The sequence below is a fragment of the Vanellus vanellus genome (genome assembly GCF_965231255.1).
Source record: "Vanellus vanellus genome assembly, chromosome: 10".
Lineage (NCBI taxonomy): Eukaryota > Metazoa > Chordata > Aves > Charadriiformes > Charadriidae > Vanellus > Vanellus vanellus.
Window position 1 is genome coordinate 16,154,293 of NC_138915.1, and position 19,070 is coordinate 16,173,362.

General features: G+C 38.8%; 1 protein-coding gene across 2 annotated transcripts; it reads left to right on the forward strand.

Annotated features, from left to right (window-relative positions):
- Positions 1–368: 368 nt before the first annotated feature.
- On the forward strand, positions 369–17,751 carry APOOL (apolipoprotein O like; the record flags this gene model as incomplete). 2 transcript variants are annotated; one of them, XM_082488233.1, is made up of 9 exons in its annotated part: positions 369–380; positions 6,628–6,732; positions 7,349–7,468; positions 9,018–9,072; positions 9,993–10,091; positions 11,204–11,295; positions 13,420–13,497; positions 15,201–15,357; positions 17,107–17,751. In XM_082488233.1, the coding sequence occupies 9 exons, from the start codon at positions 369–371 to the stop codon at positions 17,202–17,204; spliced, it is 816 nt and encodes a 271-aa protein (XP_082344359.1). In that variant the 3' UTR covers positions 17,205–17,751. The 2 variants fall into 2 exon arrangements, with proteins under 2 accessions (XP_082344359.1, XP_082344358.1); XM_082488232.1 differs by lacking the exon at positions 369–380 and adding an exon at positions 2,391–2,425.
- Between the last annotated feature and the right edge of the window lie 1,319 nt (positions 17,752–19,070).

Consider the following 19,070-nt stretch of genomic DNA (forward strand, 5'->3'; position numbering starts at 1 on the left):
GCACGGAGTCTTACTCAGCTACCAAAACGCACCCATTATGGCAGTCGTTTATTTCGCGACATTCGTTCCCGCCAAGCCCGCCGCCGCCCGCCTCGCTCCCGTCAGGGTGCCCCGACGCTGAGGGAACAGCGGAACCCGGCGCCGTCGGGAGCTCCCGCTCTTTCCCCCGCAGCGGCGTCGAGCAGCCCAGGGCAGACGTGGCCCCTCCTCGGGTGCACGCCGGGCGGCACCGGGACCGCCCGCAGCCCCGCGCTCAATGACCGCCGCCTGTGCCGGTTCGCGCCCGGCCCGCCCCGAGCGCCCGCAGCCCCGCCCCGCGCTCGGCCCTTGCCGCTCGCCGTACGCGGCCGCGCGGGGCCGTCGCTAAGATGGCGGCCAAGGTGAGTGCCGCCCGGCGTGAGGGAGGGCGGCGCTGCGGTGTTTCCCTCGGCCTGGGCTCCCCCTTCCGCTCGGACACCCGCGGCCTCGGGGGGAGCCGGAGCACAGACACCCCGCGGGGTGCTCCCGCGGGTCTCCCGGCGCAGCCGGCCCCGCGCGGCCTGCCGTCCTATCAGAGCCACCCCGGGTGCCCCGCGCCTCGCCGGGATCGTGCCGGCTGAGGAGAGGGAAGGGTGGCACACGGAGCTGGCCGGGCCGGTGTGTGCGGCCCAGGCCCGGCGGCTACTCCGGTCGCGGCGTCGCTGAGGTCGGGGGGAGTGCGCGGGGTTGGGGGGGCGGGAAGCGGGGGGCCCGCCGTGCCGCAGGGCCTGCTGTGGTGGGGGTGCCCCGCACAGCCCTTCCCCTGTGCCCGGCTCCTCTTGGCCGCATGAGTTCTGTGCCGGGGCGGGGGGCGATTAGAGGATGGTAGTTCCTCGGAGCGGGGACGTCCGCTTAGCCTGTAACCGAGGGTTCCGATGAAGGAGGAGTGGGAAAAAAAGGGCCCCAGTACGGCTTTCTCCGTGACAGAAGTTGAGGTAGAAAGAGCTGGTTCGAGATAGTGGTTAAATTGTACAGCAGGGAATAAAAGAAGTATTTCTGTCCTAGTTGTTCTCCAACTATTTACAGCCCTAAAACGCCTTCTGTTCCGTACTCCAGAGATGAAATAGCAAGATATTAATTTGGTAGTAGCATTGTAAAGCGTAGTAGTGTTACACCATCAGGAAAACAAGAATGTTAAAATCACGCTGTTACAAACTAACAGGGTAACAAGTATCTAAAGTATCTGTAATTATAGAGATAATAGTGTTTTCAAACACGGCAAAATGTGCCTGTAACGAGCTAGGTTTTCTCTCAAATATTTAGACGGGTTTTTCAGTGAAATTGACGAATAGGTTGCTCTCGCACGAATCTTCATATTTAGTTTTGCAAAGCATTTAAAATGTGTATATATTTGCAAAGAAAAAGATAATGCAAATGAAGACAGCCAGAAGAATGTAAATGAAGCATTTTGCCTTACTTTGTTATGAGACAAGTACCTGAAAGAAGAAACTGTACTTGGCTTTGCTGTACAGCTTGGTGATCTTGAAGTAGTACAGCTTAGTAACTAAATCTGAACGATTCAGTACCTTTGGTGAAGTGACATAACTTTATGTATGCTCTTTATTAATTACTATGAAAAATTAAGAGTTTGAGTCTTCCTAAGTTTTCACTCTCCATGAGATATCTTCTGGCAGACAAAGGTTAAAAACAAATCTGTGGAGTGTCAGTAAGTTGAGTTGAAGTGGAAGGATGCTCTGTTCCACTCGTGTGCAGGTTTTTTGTATTGTCATTAGAGATTTATAAATAGATACATATCCAAATTAAAATGCTGGTTTAGGCTTAGGAGCTTCTCACAATTGTCATGTCTTGTGTAATTTCTGGGAAAAATAAATCAAAAGGATGTGAGACAGTTTTCTGTTCTACTTCAGCACATCTAAGTGCTAGGAGAAAACCATAAACCCGTGCTTCTTATTCTTTGAGTAACAGCTTTCCACTGAAAATATGACATGCAGTAGCTGCTAAAATTTTAATCTTATTTTAATCTGGTTAGTAGGTTGTGGGTTTGTGATAGGGAAGGCATCTATATGTATATATTTATACACACATGCATCAGATTTTTGCATATTGTCTGCTCCTTTGATTACCGATTTTCGTTTTGAGGCTTGTTCCTACCTTCAAGGCAGGTTTCCTTATTTGTGCTCCAATTCTTGAAGTGAATATACAGAATTTGCGGTTTCAGTGGGAAACAATACTTAATGTCTTGAAGGTTAGCATAAATTAAATACATGGTTTGATTATGCTTTAGTTTGTATTCTCCATCTTTTGAGTTGAAGGTGGTGAATTCTTTGTAGTGATGTAGCTTTTTAACTTTTTTTTTATAGAATCTGTATTTTTGATCTTTGATAAGATTCTAACACTTTGAAGTAGATTGCTTGAAATGCAAAGACTTAAAGTCAAAATTATCCAGGTACATTTGACAGTTTTGTTATTATATTTTGATTAGTTTTACTCTAGTTCCACTATTATAAAGCATAGCTGTAACAATTTTCTGCTAGAAAGCATGTAATACATTTCTTCAGCAACTAATCGCTATTCAAAAATATTATTAAAAAATAATGCCATGTCTGCTGGTCTGCACTGTTTAGTACTTTGAAACAACTGGTGTGCTTTTTACGTCTGGGGAAAAAAAACAACCTACTGGTGGTCCATGTTGCAGTGTCAGTAGCATGGAAGTGGTATTATGGGTATTATCTTCTGACTCTTACCATTGACCTTCCCCCATCCAGATCATTAAGGCTGGTAATTTCTAGTATCTGTAATTCTGGTGATGTTTGGATCTACGTTCATATAGAATTCATCTCCAGAAGATGTCATCTGGGCTCATGGCTTTTGTAACTGGTGTTATTTAGATCTGTTGCCTTTAGGGACTGGGTGATTTTCTTTTGTTAGTTTCATAGGGCTTAGGTCAGAGCATGAATTCAGATAAACACAGAACTGGTAGTAAAATTCAGAGCAGGTGTTGAACTAAACTCTTTGAATTAAAAAAAAAAAAAAAGTAGTAAAATATTTCCTGAATTCATTAAAGAGTAGAATATTTTTTTGTTTGTTTGTTTGAATCAGTTATCGACTGATGTTCTGGAGTCATTCTACTGGTTGACCATGTAATTCCAGGATTTTTTACAGCTTGAGCTTGTTGCAGATGTATTTCTCTGTACTTTTTTCTTAGTCTTTGATATGACTACGTGATTCTGCCATTTCTTAATTCTCAATAACTTGTTTTACCTATGGAATCTTCTAAAAGATCTTTTGATTTCTCTGCTAAACAATACATGGTTTTCATTGTTTAATGCATAGAATCCTGTGAAGTAATTTTTAATAAAATTATTTTAATAAATTAATGGTAGAAACAACTTAGCTTTTTAATAGACCTAGTCACTAGATAAAGGAAGAGGATAAACAGCTCAATGCAGTAAAGCCCCTTTAGGGTGGTCAAGATGATGTTGCATTTCTTTCACTTCAGTTCTTTCTGATTTCAATAGAAAAGAGTGAGACCTTTTTGGAATGATTGTGCCAGTTTAAATGTTAGATAGTACATCTGTGCACTTGGATTTTTAAACATTTATACATTTGTCTTCAGGTGTCCAAGAGTAAAGCAATTACTGTCACTCAGGAACTGGACTACTTTACTCATTCACAGTACAACTTTCTCTTTTACACCTAGCACAATAAACTCTGTTGTGAATTTCTAAAACAAATTAATCAAATTTGTTAAATGTTAGTGGCCAGCCCAGCCTAAACCACGTCAACAATGTAACTCTTTCATGGTTTCTCACTTCTAAATTTTGTTTTCCTTCTTGTATCTACTGAATGTTGTCTCAGCAGCATCATGTACTGAAATAAACAATCTGAATTACAATAAATTTTAAACAGTTTCCTTTAATAATGCTTTAAAATAACAGACTTTTCATTGAGGGTGGGTGTCCCTTTATAGATAATCTTCTGTAGCTCACACTGGAATTTTGCTCAAAGCAACATTATCAGACAGATAGTTATTGTGTTAATTGGTTCGTATTTTGATGATGTGCCATCCTCTCTCACCTATTTTCTGTGTCCTGGGGCTGTTCAGTGCTAGAAGAGCTGCTCTCCTGTGCTGGGCACAGCTGAGTCAACAAAGCCTCCTGCTGATTTTTTCTGCTGAGGTGGTCACGTTAACCACAGAAGGAAAAATGGCAAGTGCTCCTCAGTATAGCAGTCGTAACCTAAGCTGTACTAAGCGTTTTAGATCATTGATGTTTAACCTTAAGTAACATTATCTGCTAAACCTTTTGTCAACATGTGACTAACTGGATTTTTTCACAGTGCTGGTCAACATAGACGTAGGACTTTTCTCTCTAGGTCTCTGGAAGTGGTATCACCTCTCTCTTCTTTCCGACCATGTTCACGCTTGCCAGCATAGCTAGGTCAACATGGGGAAAACACAGCTCTTTAGCAACATGATTTTTGGTATCTCCCCCTCTGTCCCACTCCAAATCCATAGGTGGTGGTGGTTTACCTTGCGAAGTGTCTGCTCCCGTGCCTGCGTGCACATTTGGTGCCTGTAGACCATCCCCAGGGGAGGGAACGGGCAGCAGCCATCACAGCTCCTGCCAGCCCCTGGGGGAGAGGCATTTGCTCAGTCTTGGCTGTCGTCGTGCTGTCCCCATCTCCCCTGGCTGGGACTCCTGGTCCAGCAAGTTCCTCGGAGTTGTGTCCCCAGCTTTCATCTAGTGGCCTTGTCTGGCAGTTCTGTATCAGTGCCCCCCAGGCCAGTGAGACTTCACCTGCAAAGGGAAAGTATTTTGGGGTGTCACTAGTGTAAATGAAGAGAATAGCACATGCTGGTCAACATGATTGTCTACAGTGATGGCTTTGCCAGCTGAGACTTGCTAGCTTAGCTGTGCTGGAGTTGTGGGGTTTTTTGATGCTTCCAGCTGACATAGCAAAAATTTCGTAACGTCAACCGGGCCTGAAGAGAAAAAGCAGTGGGGTTCTGTTTCTTGAAGCAAAATGAGCTCAATTCTACATGTTTTCCTACCAGTTCTGTATTGAAGAAAAGCATGAAATAAGTAGTAGCCACTAGCAAGCTTTTAGGGTGGTGTGATAATTACGGTGACAAGGTTTTATGCTCCAAGGAGAGGGGAGGGGCACATTGCTTGTGTGTTAAGAGCAGGAATACTATATATTAACAAGACCATTAGCGTAGAGAAACCATAAGTAACCCTTCCTCCCCTCAGCCCCCCATGCCAAAAAATGCAACTGAAGAATAATTTTTAGCTTTATCCTAGAGCTTTCAGCTCTGTCATTGCCTGCTTGCCCCTTCTTTTTTAACAGTGCTCTCATCATTGCAGCATCCTCCTTTGTTCTCCTATGGCTTTGTGTTCCGCTGTGATAGTATGATCTGAAAGTTTTGCTATGGTGATCACAGTTTACTTTAGAAGTGATGGGGTTTTGCTGTCTTGAGTACTTTAGTCTGCATGTGTTTGATGTCTCATGAACCTGAGCTAATTCAGGGTGGTGCTTTTGCATTTCTTTGGTTTTATTGTGGTTTCCTCATTATCATTAAATGCTATGGAGTAAATCACACTCCTTTGATGGGATATTTCCAGTTGAAAGCTGAGGTAACAATGACAATATAGTAGTTTTCTGCTAGGGATTTAAGGTATTTCCTAAAATCAAGTTGTTTTTTTCCCCTGCTTTTCTGTTTTTCTGGTACGCTACCACCATCTCTATGTAGATCCTGGGAAATTTTTCATACTTGTTTTCACATTTTTAAAGTTTCAAAAATGCCTCAGGTAAAGAACAGAACAGAAGAGTCTTTACTGATATAGAAGAAACCGTAACCTACCAAAGTTGCAGATGCTTCAACATGTTGTGGCAAGTTTTTTTTTAATATATGGTATGCCAGCATGCTTAATGCCAGCTGTGGTTGGAATCTTAAGGCAATCATTTAAAAATATTCACATTAGGCTATATTTGAGTTTAAGCTTTGTGTAGTATATGGTGGTTTTTTCCAAATTAATGTTCTAAGTAGGCATTTAAGTCTCATAAGCAAACCTGTATTTCTGTAATTTACATTGTAACATATGTGATTCAAAAGGTTAAACAGGTGATTCTTAATTCCAGTTATTGCTATGTATTTTCATTTATTGTCAACACGCAGTTATTCCAAACAAGCAGTAGTTGAACTGTTCTCTGAATTGGAGAGGAGATGGCATTTTGTCTCATGTCACGGAGAATTCCTGTAAATAAAATTGAGGTGCTTTTTGCTGAAAGAAGTAATGCATTGACTCGGAGTACCTGTATGTTGAGTGGATTAGAACTTAATTTACCCTAAGGGATAATGAAAGCATCAACATGGCTTTGAACACAGAATTCTTCCTGGTATTTTAGACCTAACTGTTGTTGTCAGTGACCTCTAGCTTTTTTTTTTTTTTGCCATTGTAATTTGAGAAAATCTTTGTATAAGACAGAAGAGGTTCCTAAAAGGAATATTATTTTTCAAAGGTTTTAAAAGTTACTTGTTTAATCTTGTATTTGATCAATCACAACACAATGGTAAAATCCAGATTTTATTGGAATGAAATTTTTATTTCTGTATTAAGACTCCCTTTTTTCATCTGCTTGTCCCAGGTGGCAAAGCTGGCAGCTGTTTCTGCTGGTCTGCCATTTGCATGTATTACTGTATATGCAGCAAAAGAAAAGGAATCAAAAAGTGAGCTGGTGAAGCCAAATCAGGTAAGAATCTTACTGCCTGTCAGTCTTTAAAATAATAATAGATCGTATTCTGCAGATACTTCTGTTTCAATTGAATTATATTGCCCAGTAAATAAAATACATAGTTAAGTAATACCTGATAATAAAAATTACTTCCTAAATAACTGACCACTATAGCACAAATAGAATATGAAGTGTTACAACAGTAAATTAGTAAAGTTTTATCTCATTTTCTTTATTACATTATTTCCAGACTGAAGCCAGAAAAGGTAAGAGAATAATACTTACTGATAATAAGTCTTTTTCTATTGGACAATTTCTAGTAATACATGCATGTATCTTCCAATTATTCTTGCTTATACTTTTTCTGAGTAAAAGATATTTTCATCATCCTCAGTAATTCTACTTCTTAGAACCTATACAATACTTTCAGTTTTCCTTTCTAAAGAATTAACCTGTAGTGCCAGTTGTGTAAAATAAGTTTGTAAATGTAGAATAGCATAATTTCATACAGAGGTTTTGTTTGCTGTAATGGGAACACTAAGGATTGGTGGTCTTGAAAAACACTATTCAGTGTAAATAATAATCAGTATACAAAACTATCTCCATGCAGTACAGTTATGCTTTTTTTTTCCAGCTTCCAATTTACTGTCCACCACCTCTGAAATCGAAATACATTGAAGAACAGCCTGGTCACTTGCAGAAGCAATTTTCTTCAGTAAGACAGACAACCGGCCGCTATATTGGATGGTGCACGGTAAGCAATACATGCCCCCAAAGTTTCCTACAATTGCTGACAGCACTAGACTAAAATGCTGTAAAAACAGCATACTTCATCCTGGAGTTTTTTTTTGCAGTTCCTTGTATTAGCATACACTTATAATTTAAGACGCAAAAATGATCCCTCCTCATTTTTGTCTGCTGTGCTTATAACAGGGAACATGCGTGTTCTCCTTGTTTTCCAAATCAAAAGGCAGTGAGACAAAGAGGTCCCCTTCAGTCAGTGCTAAACGGGATCTAGGCCAACCCACATTGTCAGGTTCAGAAATATCTCTTGGTTAATTTCTACAGCAAGAGTGACGTAGGTAAATTGTTGCTAGCAGAACCTGATAGCATTTAGGAGTTTGAAACTCCACGTGCAGTCCACAGAGAGAGCGAGTTGCTTCCAAAGGGAGGGTTAAAAGACCTGATTTAGGTACTTTAGGAAAGACGAACTGGTGCATCCAATGTAACTGTTAAAGCAGGCTGTTGCTAACTAGACATCAAAAAGACCTCATGACTCTGTTACTGAATATTCTAGGCATAGAAGAAAATGTGATACTTTTCACCATTCTCTTAACTGCTGGTAAATGACAACTTTACCCTGACTGTTGTTAGTATGAAATTTTATGCTTGTATTTTTCTCTTACAAAGTAGACCCTAGTATTTGAAAAAAGCAAAGAAATCAAAATGTCTTCCTGTATTTTCTGTAAATTTTGATTCCAGTGGTCTGTGAAAATTTTGTTAGTGTCTGCATAACTGAAATAATTTAGTTATAAATCTGTATTAAGCTTTTCCATGCCCTTAATCATCGAGTGTTTCCGAGATTGACTAGCAGTGACCTCTGGTGGTACAAATTCTGTGTTTAATGCAAAGAAATTATTTTGGTGAAGTAACTCAAGATCACATTCTTTTTCATTAATCTTCTAAAGAATTTGTATTTACTCAATTTGTTTGTCAATCTGTGGACAATGATACTAATAGTAGAATAGTAGAAGGGTTTTTTTGGATACAGAAAAGCTTGTAATTAAATAAATTGACCAATTTGAAGGGAGTAATACGAAGTCCCTTGAAGCTGAGCACACATCTTAGACCAAATCAGTATTGCTTATCTTTAACAAAACTAAGCACCATTTTTGCAAACTAAAAGACAATTTTGCTGGGTAAGTCTCTCTAGGGAAGAGGAGACTGTATTTTATGATTGAATTTTCTTATCTGGATGCCAACTGTATAACATGTTTTGCCACCCTGCGGTTTTGTTCCCGAGATGTCAATTTTGAAAGTGATCTTACTATATTAAAGAGATTTTTTAAAAATAAAATATGGATGAAAGTTTTAAAAATATAAACATGGTAGTCAAAAAGGGGATAGGTTTCAGCACAGTCTCTGTAGAAGTTCACTGATCTGGTTTGTTTTTTGTAAAGCTACATAGTATTTTTTTGTCTCATTGTGCTGAGTCATATGTGTCAACCAAGTAGTTTTGTACTGAAAACCTGTAATTTTGCAAAGATTTTATATTTATTTTGGCCTTTTTTTTTTTTTTGTAGGATGCTTTTGTCTTTATTAAAAATGGAATAATGGATTCAATTCAATTTGGAAAAGGTAGGCAAGTCACATATTTCTGAACTGAGCATTTTCTTTTGTTTCTCCTTATGACTTAGATGATTGAAAGAGCAAATTCTAGTTACAGGGGGGAAGAGAGGGAAAGGGCAGGGGAGGAGTGCACTGGGATACTTTCTGCAAGAGTGTGTGTGTGGGAAATTGTGACCACTGTTAATTCATTATGGAGTTTCATTTCTGTTCTGAAATCACAGAAATTACCAATTAAATAGTATTTCTCATTCGTTTGATTTTAGTTTTGTTCTTAAAATCATAGTATCACAGAATCGTTGAAGTTGGAACCTCTATAGATCCATAGATCTCTCTATGGATTGTCAGTCCAGTCACCTGCTTAAAGCAGGGCCAAAGCAGGTTGCTTACGTCTCTGTCCAGTCAGGTCTTGAACATCTGCAGGGATGGAAATTCTACAACCTGTCTTAATTATAAAAATGGTTTCTTAGTTCTAGCACAAGTTACAAGCAGTATTTGCATTGAATTTCAGCATGAGCAACTATAGATAACAGTTATTTTCCATAAAAATAGTATGTTGGGAGATTCCAAAGTATGTGTTGCCTCATTTAATCTATGTTAACTCACAGTAAAATCAAAACTTAAAACTATGCTTTCCTTTTCCTTTAGTAAGGACTAACGTTTTATAAAACACAAAAACATATGTAAGGAGGAAAATTGTTAACCTTGCTGCCATATTTTGAGGACTGTGATTCTGTCTAACACAGACTGCAGAGTGTGCACCTGGAAAATAAGGCATTCGTTAACAAAAAATCCAATCTTGGACTGTTTTCAGTTTTGAATATTCATAATTTTACTTCCATCTTTATTTCTTAAGTGGGAAATAAAATAAAAGGATTAATATTGAATTGCTATGCTTCTTTTTGTTTCTTCTTTTTTTTTTTAATTCTAAGATGCTTATGTTTACCTGAAGAATCCACCACCAGAATTTCTTCCCAAAGTTGGTGTAATTACAATATCAGGCTTAGCTGGCATAGTGCTGGCAAGAAAAGGTAGGGTTTTTTGCTTATTTTCATTATTGGTGTGTTGAATATGTAGCGTGTAGTAATTTTAACGGTCAAAAGATTTTCAGTTCTGAAACATAGGCAAAAGTCTATGTAACTAGTATTAAAAAAATCCTGATAAATTTAAGGAACTTTATTAAATATTTCTTTTAGAAGCTGGCTAAGACCTAATAGAGCAGGATTATACAGTCATTTTTAATGGAATCAAGAAAAATTCAAAGTAGGACACTTGCTTTGAGTTTGTTCATTATCGGTCTTCAGAAACAATGTGTGTATGGGAGGAAATTGGATACAAATTGTAACAGGTAAGGTTACTGAATATAGTGAAAACTAAGGTAATTTAGAGGGAAGATGCTAAGGAATGTTGGCATTTGGCTAACAAGTACAAGAGAATACACATGGAGGGCATGGTTTCAGCAGATTTGAAGGCAAAAGGGTCATTTAATAGAAATAGCTGCCTCTCAAGATAAATAGTAGAGGAATAATACTTAAGCTGCCTAAAACCTTTGTTCAGAAAATGTTAATCTGTAACATCCAGTGTGTGTGTCTGTCTAATAATCAATATATTGGCAGATTAGTGAAAGCATTCTTCTTGTATCCCTGTTACTTTTTGGTGGATGAATTTAAGACAAAAAAAAAAAGACTTGGGCTTGAGAGTCTGTCATCAGGCTCCTTGTCAACAAGCAGGAACCTGAGCCTGGCCCAGCTGCTCCCGTGTTTGAACAAAGAGGCCCCAGTTTCCAGGCTCTGGGCTGCTCCAAATGCTGCAATCTACGTCCTGAAGAGAGTGCACATGGAGCTAATGAAGAACCACTTCAGCTCCTAAATAACACAGACATTCTTCTCATTTTTCATGATATTGAAAAGTCTAGTTTGGATTATTTCTCATTCAAGAAACTGATATTTAGAATATCAGTATCTCCTGCAAACATGACTGTGCTGAACTATAATCGCACTCTCTATTCTCTTTTCCAGCCATTATGGGGATAAGTTTGATGTAAACAATGATTAGGGGTTAAACAATTGCATTTAATTGATACAACTCCTTAGCTTTACATTTCATTAGCGTCTAATTATTTGAAATATTTGGCTTTATGCAGATTCTAGATTTAAGAAAATTGCTTATCCATTGGGACTTACTACTTTAGGAATTGCTGTGTGTTACCCAGCTCAGTCAGTGGTATTTGCTAAGGTAAGTTTACTTGAATTTTAATATTGAATTATAAGTGAATTTAGTCATAGCATTCCCATTTCACTTAATTCAAGTGTCGTCGGACTAGGAGTCAATTCACATGCATCATCATTAAAAGATATAATGCATCACAGGTGTTAATTGCATAACTGTAAACAGTTAATAAAATAACAATTTAAAAATGCAGCCTCTCAGTTTTTAATCCTCATTTTTCAAATAAATGAAGATTATTTTATCTTGCTGAAATAAAAGTAAATAAAAAAGAAAGCCGTGCTGAACTTGATAGATATGCATTTTGAAGTGCTGTACAATTGCATCCCTTGTTAGAATTCCTTGTTTTCCAATTACTGCCATCTTGCAGTTGTTCACCTGATTACAATACGTCTTCGCTGTTTATGTAGAAAATCAGAACTATACTTAATATTTTGTATGCAAGAATTGTTTGCACACAGTGCTTTTCTACAGAAAAAGTGAATTGAAAAGCAGGATATAAAGTCTATATCTCTTCCTTCTCTATAATTTTCCAGTGTTTCATTATTTAGAAAAGCACATACTGCTTTCTAAGAATTCTTTGTAGTTCCTTGATGAACTTTGTATTTATAGTTTCAAAACTGTACTTATGTATAGGGCTACAAAGCTGGTGAAGGGTCTGGAGGACAAACCTTATGAGGAACGACTGAGGGATCTGGGGTTGTTTAGCCTGGAGAAGAGGAGGCTGAGGGGAGACCTTATCACCCTCTACAACTACCTGAAAGGAGGTTTTAGAGAGATGGGAGCTGACCTCTTCTCCCTGGCGACAAGTGATAGGACAAGAGGAATCGGGTTCAAGTTATGTCAGGGCAGGTTTAGATTGGATATTAGGAAGCATTTTTTCACTGAAAGGGTTATTAAACATTGGAATAAGCTGCCCAGAGAGGTGGTGGATTCACCATCCCTGGAGGTGTTTAAGAAAAGGGTAGATGAGGTGTTTAGGGACATGGTTTAGAAGTGGTGGTGTTTTTATCAGGGTAGGTTAACGGTTGGACTTGATGATCTTAAAGGTCCCTTCCAACCTCACTGATTCTATGATTCTATGTGTTAAATTGATGGGGTAGGCGAATTTAGTTAGTTGTATTTGGCTCTAGGACTTTAGTTAAATGATCAAATTTAAGTTTTGACAGAAAGATTTGTGCAAAATTATCCTGAAATCCGATTGAAAAAAATTATTGAATCGCTAACTTTTCATCATGATGAGTCAGTTGTTATTGTTACTATTTTTAGTGGAGTGTTTTTGTTTGATATTTTTATACTTCCAGAGTACAGAGGAAGATATCGCGAAGATCTATACTGTGGTTAAAATCTTTGGGCAATCTTCTATTGCTAAACTGATATGTTGGGGTTTTTTCTTATATGCAAATCAATGAGGATTACGGTTTCTCAGGAGGCAGTGGGATTTCTTGTCTTATTGTCATAATTGACTTAAATGTCAAGGTTGGAAGATGGAGAAATTAATAGGTGGTAATGTACAGTGTAGCATTCCTATATTAGGAAGCTAAACTGTTGTTTCCTAACTACTTTACGTTATGTGTCACCTTTTGCATAGTTTTTTGTACTTGCAGCTGTGAAGCATTCTGTTTCTACAGAGCAGTTGTGAAGGTACTCCATAGTTACTGCAGTATTATAAAATTACTTTTTGAAAAGAGAGTGAAGGTTTTGGTGCTTTGTAAAACAAAGCACTGCACACTGCCATGGCCCAGGTATCTTTTGGGGTTTTTTGCTTTTGTGTTACTGTCTTTGGTTACTCCATCACAGTGAGACAAGTTTGGATCCTTTAAAACTGCTGCTCCTGTCTATTGTGCTAGCATTACCAAAACACTGTTTGCTCATTAGGTTTTGATTTTATTTTGAGTAGGTGGATGTAGCATGTGAATGCTACCTGCAGATTTCTAATACCAATTTAAACATTATTTAGGATTTGCTTGATGTAAGAGAACTGGGCACTAGATTTTGAAAAGCAAATGATCGAAATGTCTCAGTATGGGGTCAAGCATGTTCTCGTGCAAATAAGATGCATTTCATTTGAGTGGTTTCTGTATCTTAGTATTTTTAAAGCTGTCATTAAATTATGTTTGTCTGGAAAAACAGGTAACAGGGAAAAAGTTATTTTCTGCAAGCCGTCAAACCTATGAAACTGTGCAATCACTATGGGCGAAAAATGAAGAGGTAAGCTTTGTGAAGTAATGACTAATTCAAATTCAAAGGGAGAAAAAAGTAAATTAGAAGGTCAAGTACTATTCTGCTAATACTGTTTAAGATTACGAATTGTGTTGTGAGGCACAGAAACACTTCTGATATTTTTGTAACTTCAGTGTTTAATTGATGTTATATTTGTTATACCTTTCAGACCAAGGTACTGACATCCCCTATGTAGTCCCACAGTACACGCACAAGAGAAGACTGAGTTTCTCTTACAACTCATTTTTGATCCTGACAAAAATAATGCATTCTGATTCAAGCTTTGGTCCTAAGCAGACCACTGAATTTAAGGTAGAGACACACGGAATTACCGTACCTATGACTAGCTTATTCTTAAACATATCAGTGAAGGAAATTCCACAACCCTTTCAGGTAGTCTGTTTTAATTACCCTGTGATATAAATTGTCAGTGTCTGATTTTTTTTTTTTTTCTTGTCCTATTCTCATTGCAGCCATAGTGAATAAATGGTCAGTAACACCTTTATATTGACCTATTACGTCTGGAAAATTTATAGGTTTTGACCTGATCTTCTCCATAGTATAACCTTTTCTTATAGAGCAGGCTTTCTAACTGTTACGTAATTCTTGTTCTCCTCTGAGCTTTCTCTAGTTTCTCTCTCTTTTTCTGTTTTTAGGGGGGTTTGTATGTGGTTTGTGTTGTTGATTGTTTTTGTTAAGTGAGGTGGTCAAAATAGGACATAGTAAACCAGCTGAGGCCTTGCAAGCACTAAGTAGAGCAGAATATTAACCTCCTGTAAATTACATATGGAATTTGGGTTAGTACATCCCAGAATTAAGCATGTTGTTTCTGCAACCTGTAAAGGTTTTTCTCCAATGGAAATTTAAAACCCCCTGACAAAAGTAGTACTTCCCTGAGTAAAATTTCAGCTTTGCACAATGACGGTCTTGTTAACATCTAGAGGTATTTTGCTTTAAATTTACGGTCGTCATTTCTATACAGTACTCACCTTTTATTTCCACTGAGGAGCGCAGATGGAATGCTGGATTTTGAGAATGAGATTCAGATAAACGTCATTAAACTGATAGAGAAACAAGAATTGATGCAGTAAAGAGTTTCTATTCACTGTATTTTTTTCCCCGAGTGAAGCCTGTTCCCAAAACAGTTGGGTTTTTTTCATTACTGGGGTGTTATTATGATCTATCTTTCCATCTTCTGTTAACTAAGGGTAGTAGGAGTTTTGTAAAAACTAAATGCTCTTTCAGTCTTGTGTAGGACTATAGGTTCCTCATCTGTAAATCATAGAATCATAGAATGGTTTAGGTTGGAAAGGGCCTTGAAGATCATCGAGTTCCAACCCCCCTGCCATAGACAGGGACAGTGGCTTCCTTGTGAAGTCCTTTGAAGGTGTCAGGTAAAAGAACAATATCGGGCTTAAGTATATACTCGCAACAAAGTAAATTTCCTTACATGTGAATCTGAAGTTACTGTATCTGAACGATGGGGTTCGTTCATGCATTTTATTTTTTCCAGCTGTGTCCCTTGTGTACAGCTTACGTTAACATTACTAGTTGAATATCATTGTATGATGTCATATCTGAAAATAATTTCATAAAAGATAAGCTTTCAGACTTGAAAGCTTTATTTTGCAGTAATGTATTAAGCACATACCCACGTGCATTTATTTTTCTTATTGATCTTTGGTTCACAGCTGCAGCAAGAGTCAAAATTGGTTACACAAGAAGACAAGAAAAAGAAGGAAACTTCTAGTACAAAACCTGAGTCTGCTATTGAGCCACGATCACTTAACAGAACAGAATCTTCTCCAGTAGAGTCTTGGAGTAATAAAGATCCAGTGCCTTCATCAGGTGAATTAAACATTTCAAGTGTAATCTCAGGGCAACTTGCAAATCCAATTACTTGACTTAATTTTGTAGTTACCCTTGCTTTAAAATGGAGCAGACTGTTATAGCATATTATTCTTAAGAATATATTGTACACGCTGTCATTTAATATATACTTCAGAGCCTCAGGGAGGTGATCATTTTCTCGCTGTGGGCCTTGTCACAGTATCAGAATTCTTATATATTTGTTTTTCTCTCTCAAGAATGTTTTCTTTCATTCCATATGGCGTGGACCATATCTCATATTGTTAGCTATGATATGATATCATCAAGTACTTCTGTTAAATACCTACTTTATATTATCTTTCTGTTTTCTGAATACCATAACTGTAATTTAAAGGATTACTGATGAATTTTTGGGAAAACAGCTAATTTAAATTACCGTTCATTTCTCTGTACAGGTTCTATATCTTCAGATATTGGTAAAAGAGGAATGTGTAATTGACAAATGAATCATTGGATTTTATTTTGCTAGGTATTTTGCAGTGGTGTTCTTTGTGCATCTTAAGTGGTTTGAGATAATTGACTAGATCATGTAACAGCATATTTAACATAAATATTTTGATAGGCCAGTTGCTAAGAGAAACAGTGGAATTACCTATTAAAGGAGAACTAAATTTGTTTTTAAATATTGATAACTTTTGCAGGAGCAGTTTCCAATTTTACTGAGGAAATTTTACTTGCTTACTTCTTTTTATATTTTTTTCTGGAAAGCAAACAAAACATATTTGGATGGGCTTTTTAATTTCTTTTTTCCCCTTTATTTTCACTGTGATATACGTTCACGCCTTTCTTTGCTTTGCCCCTGTATTTTTCTCTGAGTTAGTTTGTGGAATACTTTGATCTTTTTTTAATATTTGCTCAGGCCAGACTGTCTTTAATGGTTTTATGTGTATATGTATCTTCTGTCTTTGCTTTCATGGGTGGAATTATTTCATGTCCCTAATACAACCAAAAATGTCCATGCCCTAAATTTATCTGTGTTGTCAGAGATGTTTATTTTCACTAGTCCAAACAGGGCAAACCTTTCAGGAGAACATAGCACCCTTTGTTAAACCAACTAAGGTTGGAAAAGAAGCAGACTATAGTCAGGGACACAGTCCTAGAAAACCTGCCTTTCTGTTCTCTCAGGTTCTCTGGAATTACAGTATCATTAAATATGTCAGCCTTTGTGCATTGTCATTCAGGATGAGTGTGAGGGCTCAGCATCTTCCTAAACTCAGTTCATTGTTTTTGGAAGTCATGAAGTGAAACTAGGTAAAAGTGTTTGCCTTAATTTGGAATTCTTACCATCTGGCAGCAGCTTCAGGAAAGATACTGATTCAGTTGGCTTTGAGAGACAGCTGTGCTCCTGGGAGCAGTGGAGGAAGAAAGACTGGGGATATTTTTCCATGTCCCAAACTTTCCCTTCCTTTCCATGTGTAGGGCAAAGCATCACTATTTCTTCTCTCACCCTGCTGTTTTCAGGAATTAGTATTCAAGTATAGAGATTAGGAGGAAGATGTGCTCTCCATCCATTGTTGTATGCTAATGATTACAACATGCCTTCATTGACCTGTAGGGTCTAGTTAAAACTGTGTAAGTGATACATATTTTGATCTTTTGTAAGTGTTTGGTAATACAGTAATTCTCAAAATGTGTCAATAAGGTGGTTTTTCTCCAGCTCAAATATATATCTATTTTTTAATTACATTTCTTTAATATCCCCAACAGGAACAGTGAAGACACCAAAATTTAAGCCCGATCCAAAACTTATGGACCTTGGTCAGTCCAGCCCAGAAGATGTGGATATGTACAGTACTAGAAGCTAAGACAAATCTGCTTACAAATCTTTGCAAAGTATGCCAGATAAGGGGGAGGGAAGAAGGGAAGGAATAATCCTTACAATACATACTCTGTGACGTATAATTTAATCAGGTATTTTCTTATATCCCAATTTGTATTACCTACTTACGTGATTCTGTTCAGTGAATATTTTATTTCTCACTACTTAGAAGCAGTGAGAATTCACTCATTGTCAGTGTCATTAGTTAGACACTGAGAAAATGTCAGTGTCTTCTCACGAAGAGGTTTCTCTGTGCCAAGCTTGTTAATAAATGTCACTTCACAAAGGATATTTGAAAATGTAAACATATCTCTATACTTCGGCTCAGATGTTCATTGATCTGAAAGAAGATTGGGAAAGATGGGATTTGCACAGGCTTCTTTATCTTTTTTCTTTCAACTCTGGAATGAAGTGCAACTTCTTATTGATCTGATCAGTGCCCTTAAAAAGTTGGTTGTTATATCACATGAATAGCATTATCTTTAATGCTTGTATAAACAAGTCACTTTTTTTCATCACAAAGTGATTTCATCACAAAGTCATTTCATCACAAAGGTTGTTCTGGGCGTCATCTCAAGGCACATGGAGGAAAAGAAGGCTATCAGAAGTACTCAGCATGGATTCACCAAGGGGAAGTCATGCCTGACTAATCTGATAGCCTTCTATGATGGTGTGACTGGATGGATAGATGAGGGAAGAGTGGTAGATGTGGTCTACCTTGACTTCAGCAAGGCGTTCGACAGTCTCCCACGGCATCCTCATAGGGAAGCTTAGGAAGAGTGAGTTAGATGAATGGACACAGTAAGGTGGATAGAAAACTGGTTGCAAGACAGAGCTCAGAGGATTGTGGTTAGGGGCGCAGAGTCTAGTTGGAGGTCAGTGACGAGTGGTGTTCCCCAGGGGTCAGTACTGGGTCCAGTCCTGTTCAATATATTCATCAACGACTTGGATGAGGGGATAGAGTGCACCCTCAGTAAGTTTGCTGATGATACAAAGCTGGGAGGGGTGGCTGACACACCAGAAGGCTGTGCTGCCATACAGAGAGACCTGGACAGTTGGGCGGAGAGGAATCTTATGAAATTCAATAAGGGCAAATGTAGGGTGCTGCACCTGGGGAGGAATAACCCCATGCAGCAGTACAGGTTGGGGGTTGACCTGCTGGAGAGCAGCTCTGTAGAAAGAGACCTGGGAGTCCTGGTGGACAACAGGATGACCATGAGCCAGCAATGTGCCCTTGTGGCCAAGAAGGCCAATGGCATCCTGGGGTGCATCAAGAAGAGTGTGGCCAGCAGGTCGAGGGAGGTCATCCTCCCCCTCTACTCTGCCTTGGTGAGGCTGCACCTGGAGTACTGTGTCTATTTCTGGGCTCCCCAGCTCAAGAAGGACAGGGAACTGCTGGAGAGGGTGCAGCATAGGGCTACCAAGATGATTAGGGGACTGGAACACCTCTCTTATGAAGAAAGACTGAGGGAATTTGGTCTCTTTAGTCTGGAAGAAAGATGATTGAGGGGGGACCTGATCAATGCTTATAAATACTTAAAGGGTGGGTGCCAGGAGGATGGGGCCAGGCTCTTTTCGGTGGTGCCCAGTGACAGGACAAGAGGGAATGGGCACAAACTTGAGTATAGGAAGTTCCACCTAAACATGAGGAGGAACTTCTTTACCTTGAGGGTGGCAGAGCACTGGCACAGACTGCCCAGGGAGGTGGTGGAGTCTCCATCTCTGGAGACATTCAAAACCCACCTGGATGCGTTCCTGTGCAACCTGCTCTAAGGTGTCCCTGCTCTGGCAGGGGGGTTGGACTAGATGATCTCCAGAGGTCCCTTCCAACCCTATGATTCTATGATTTGTT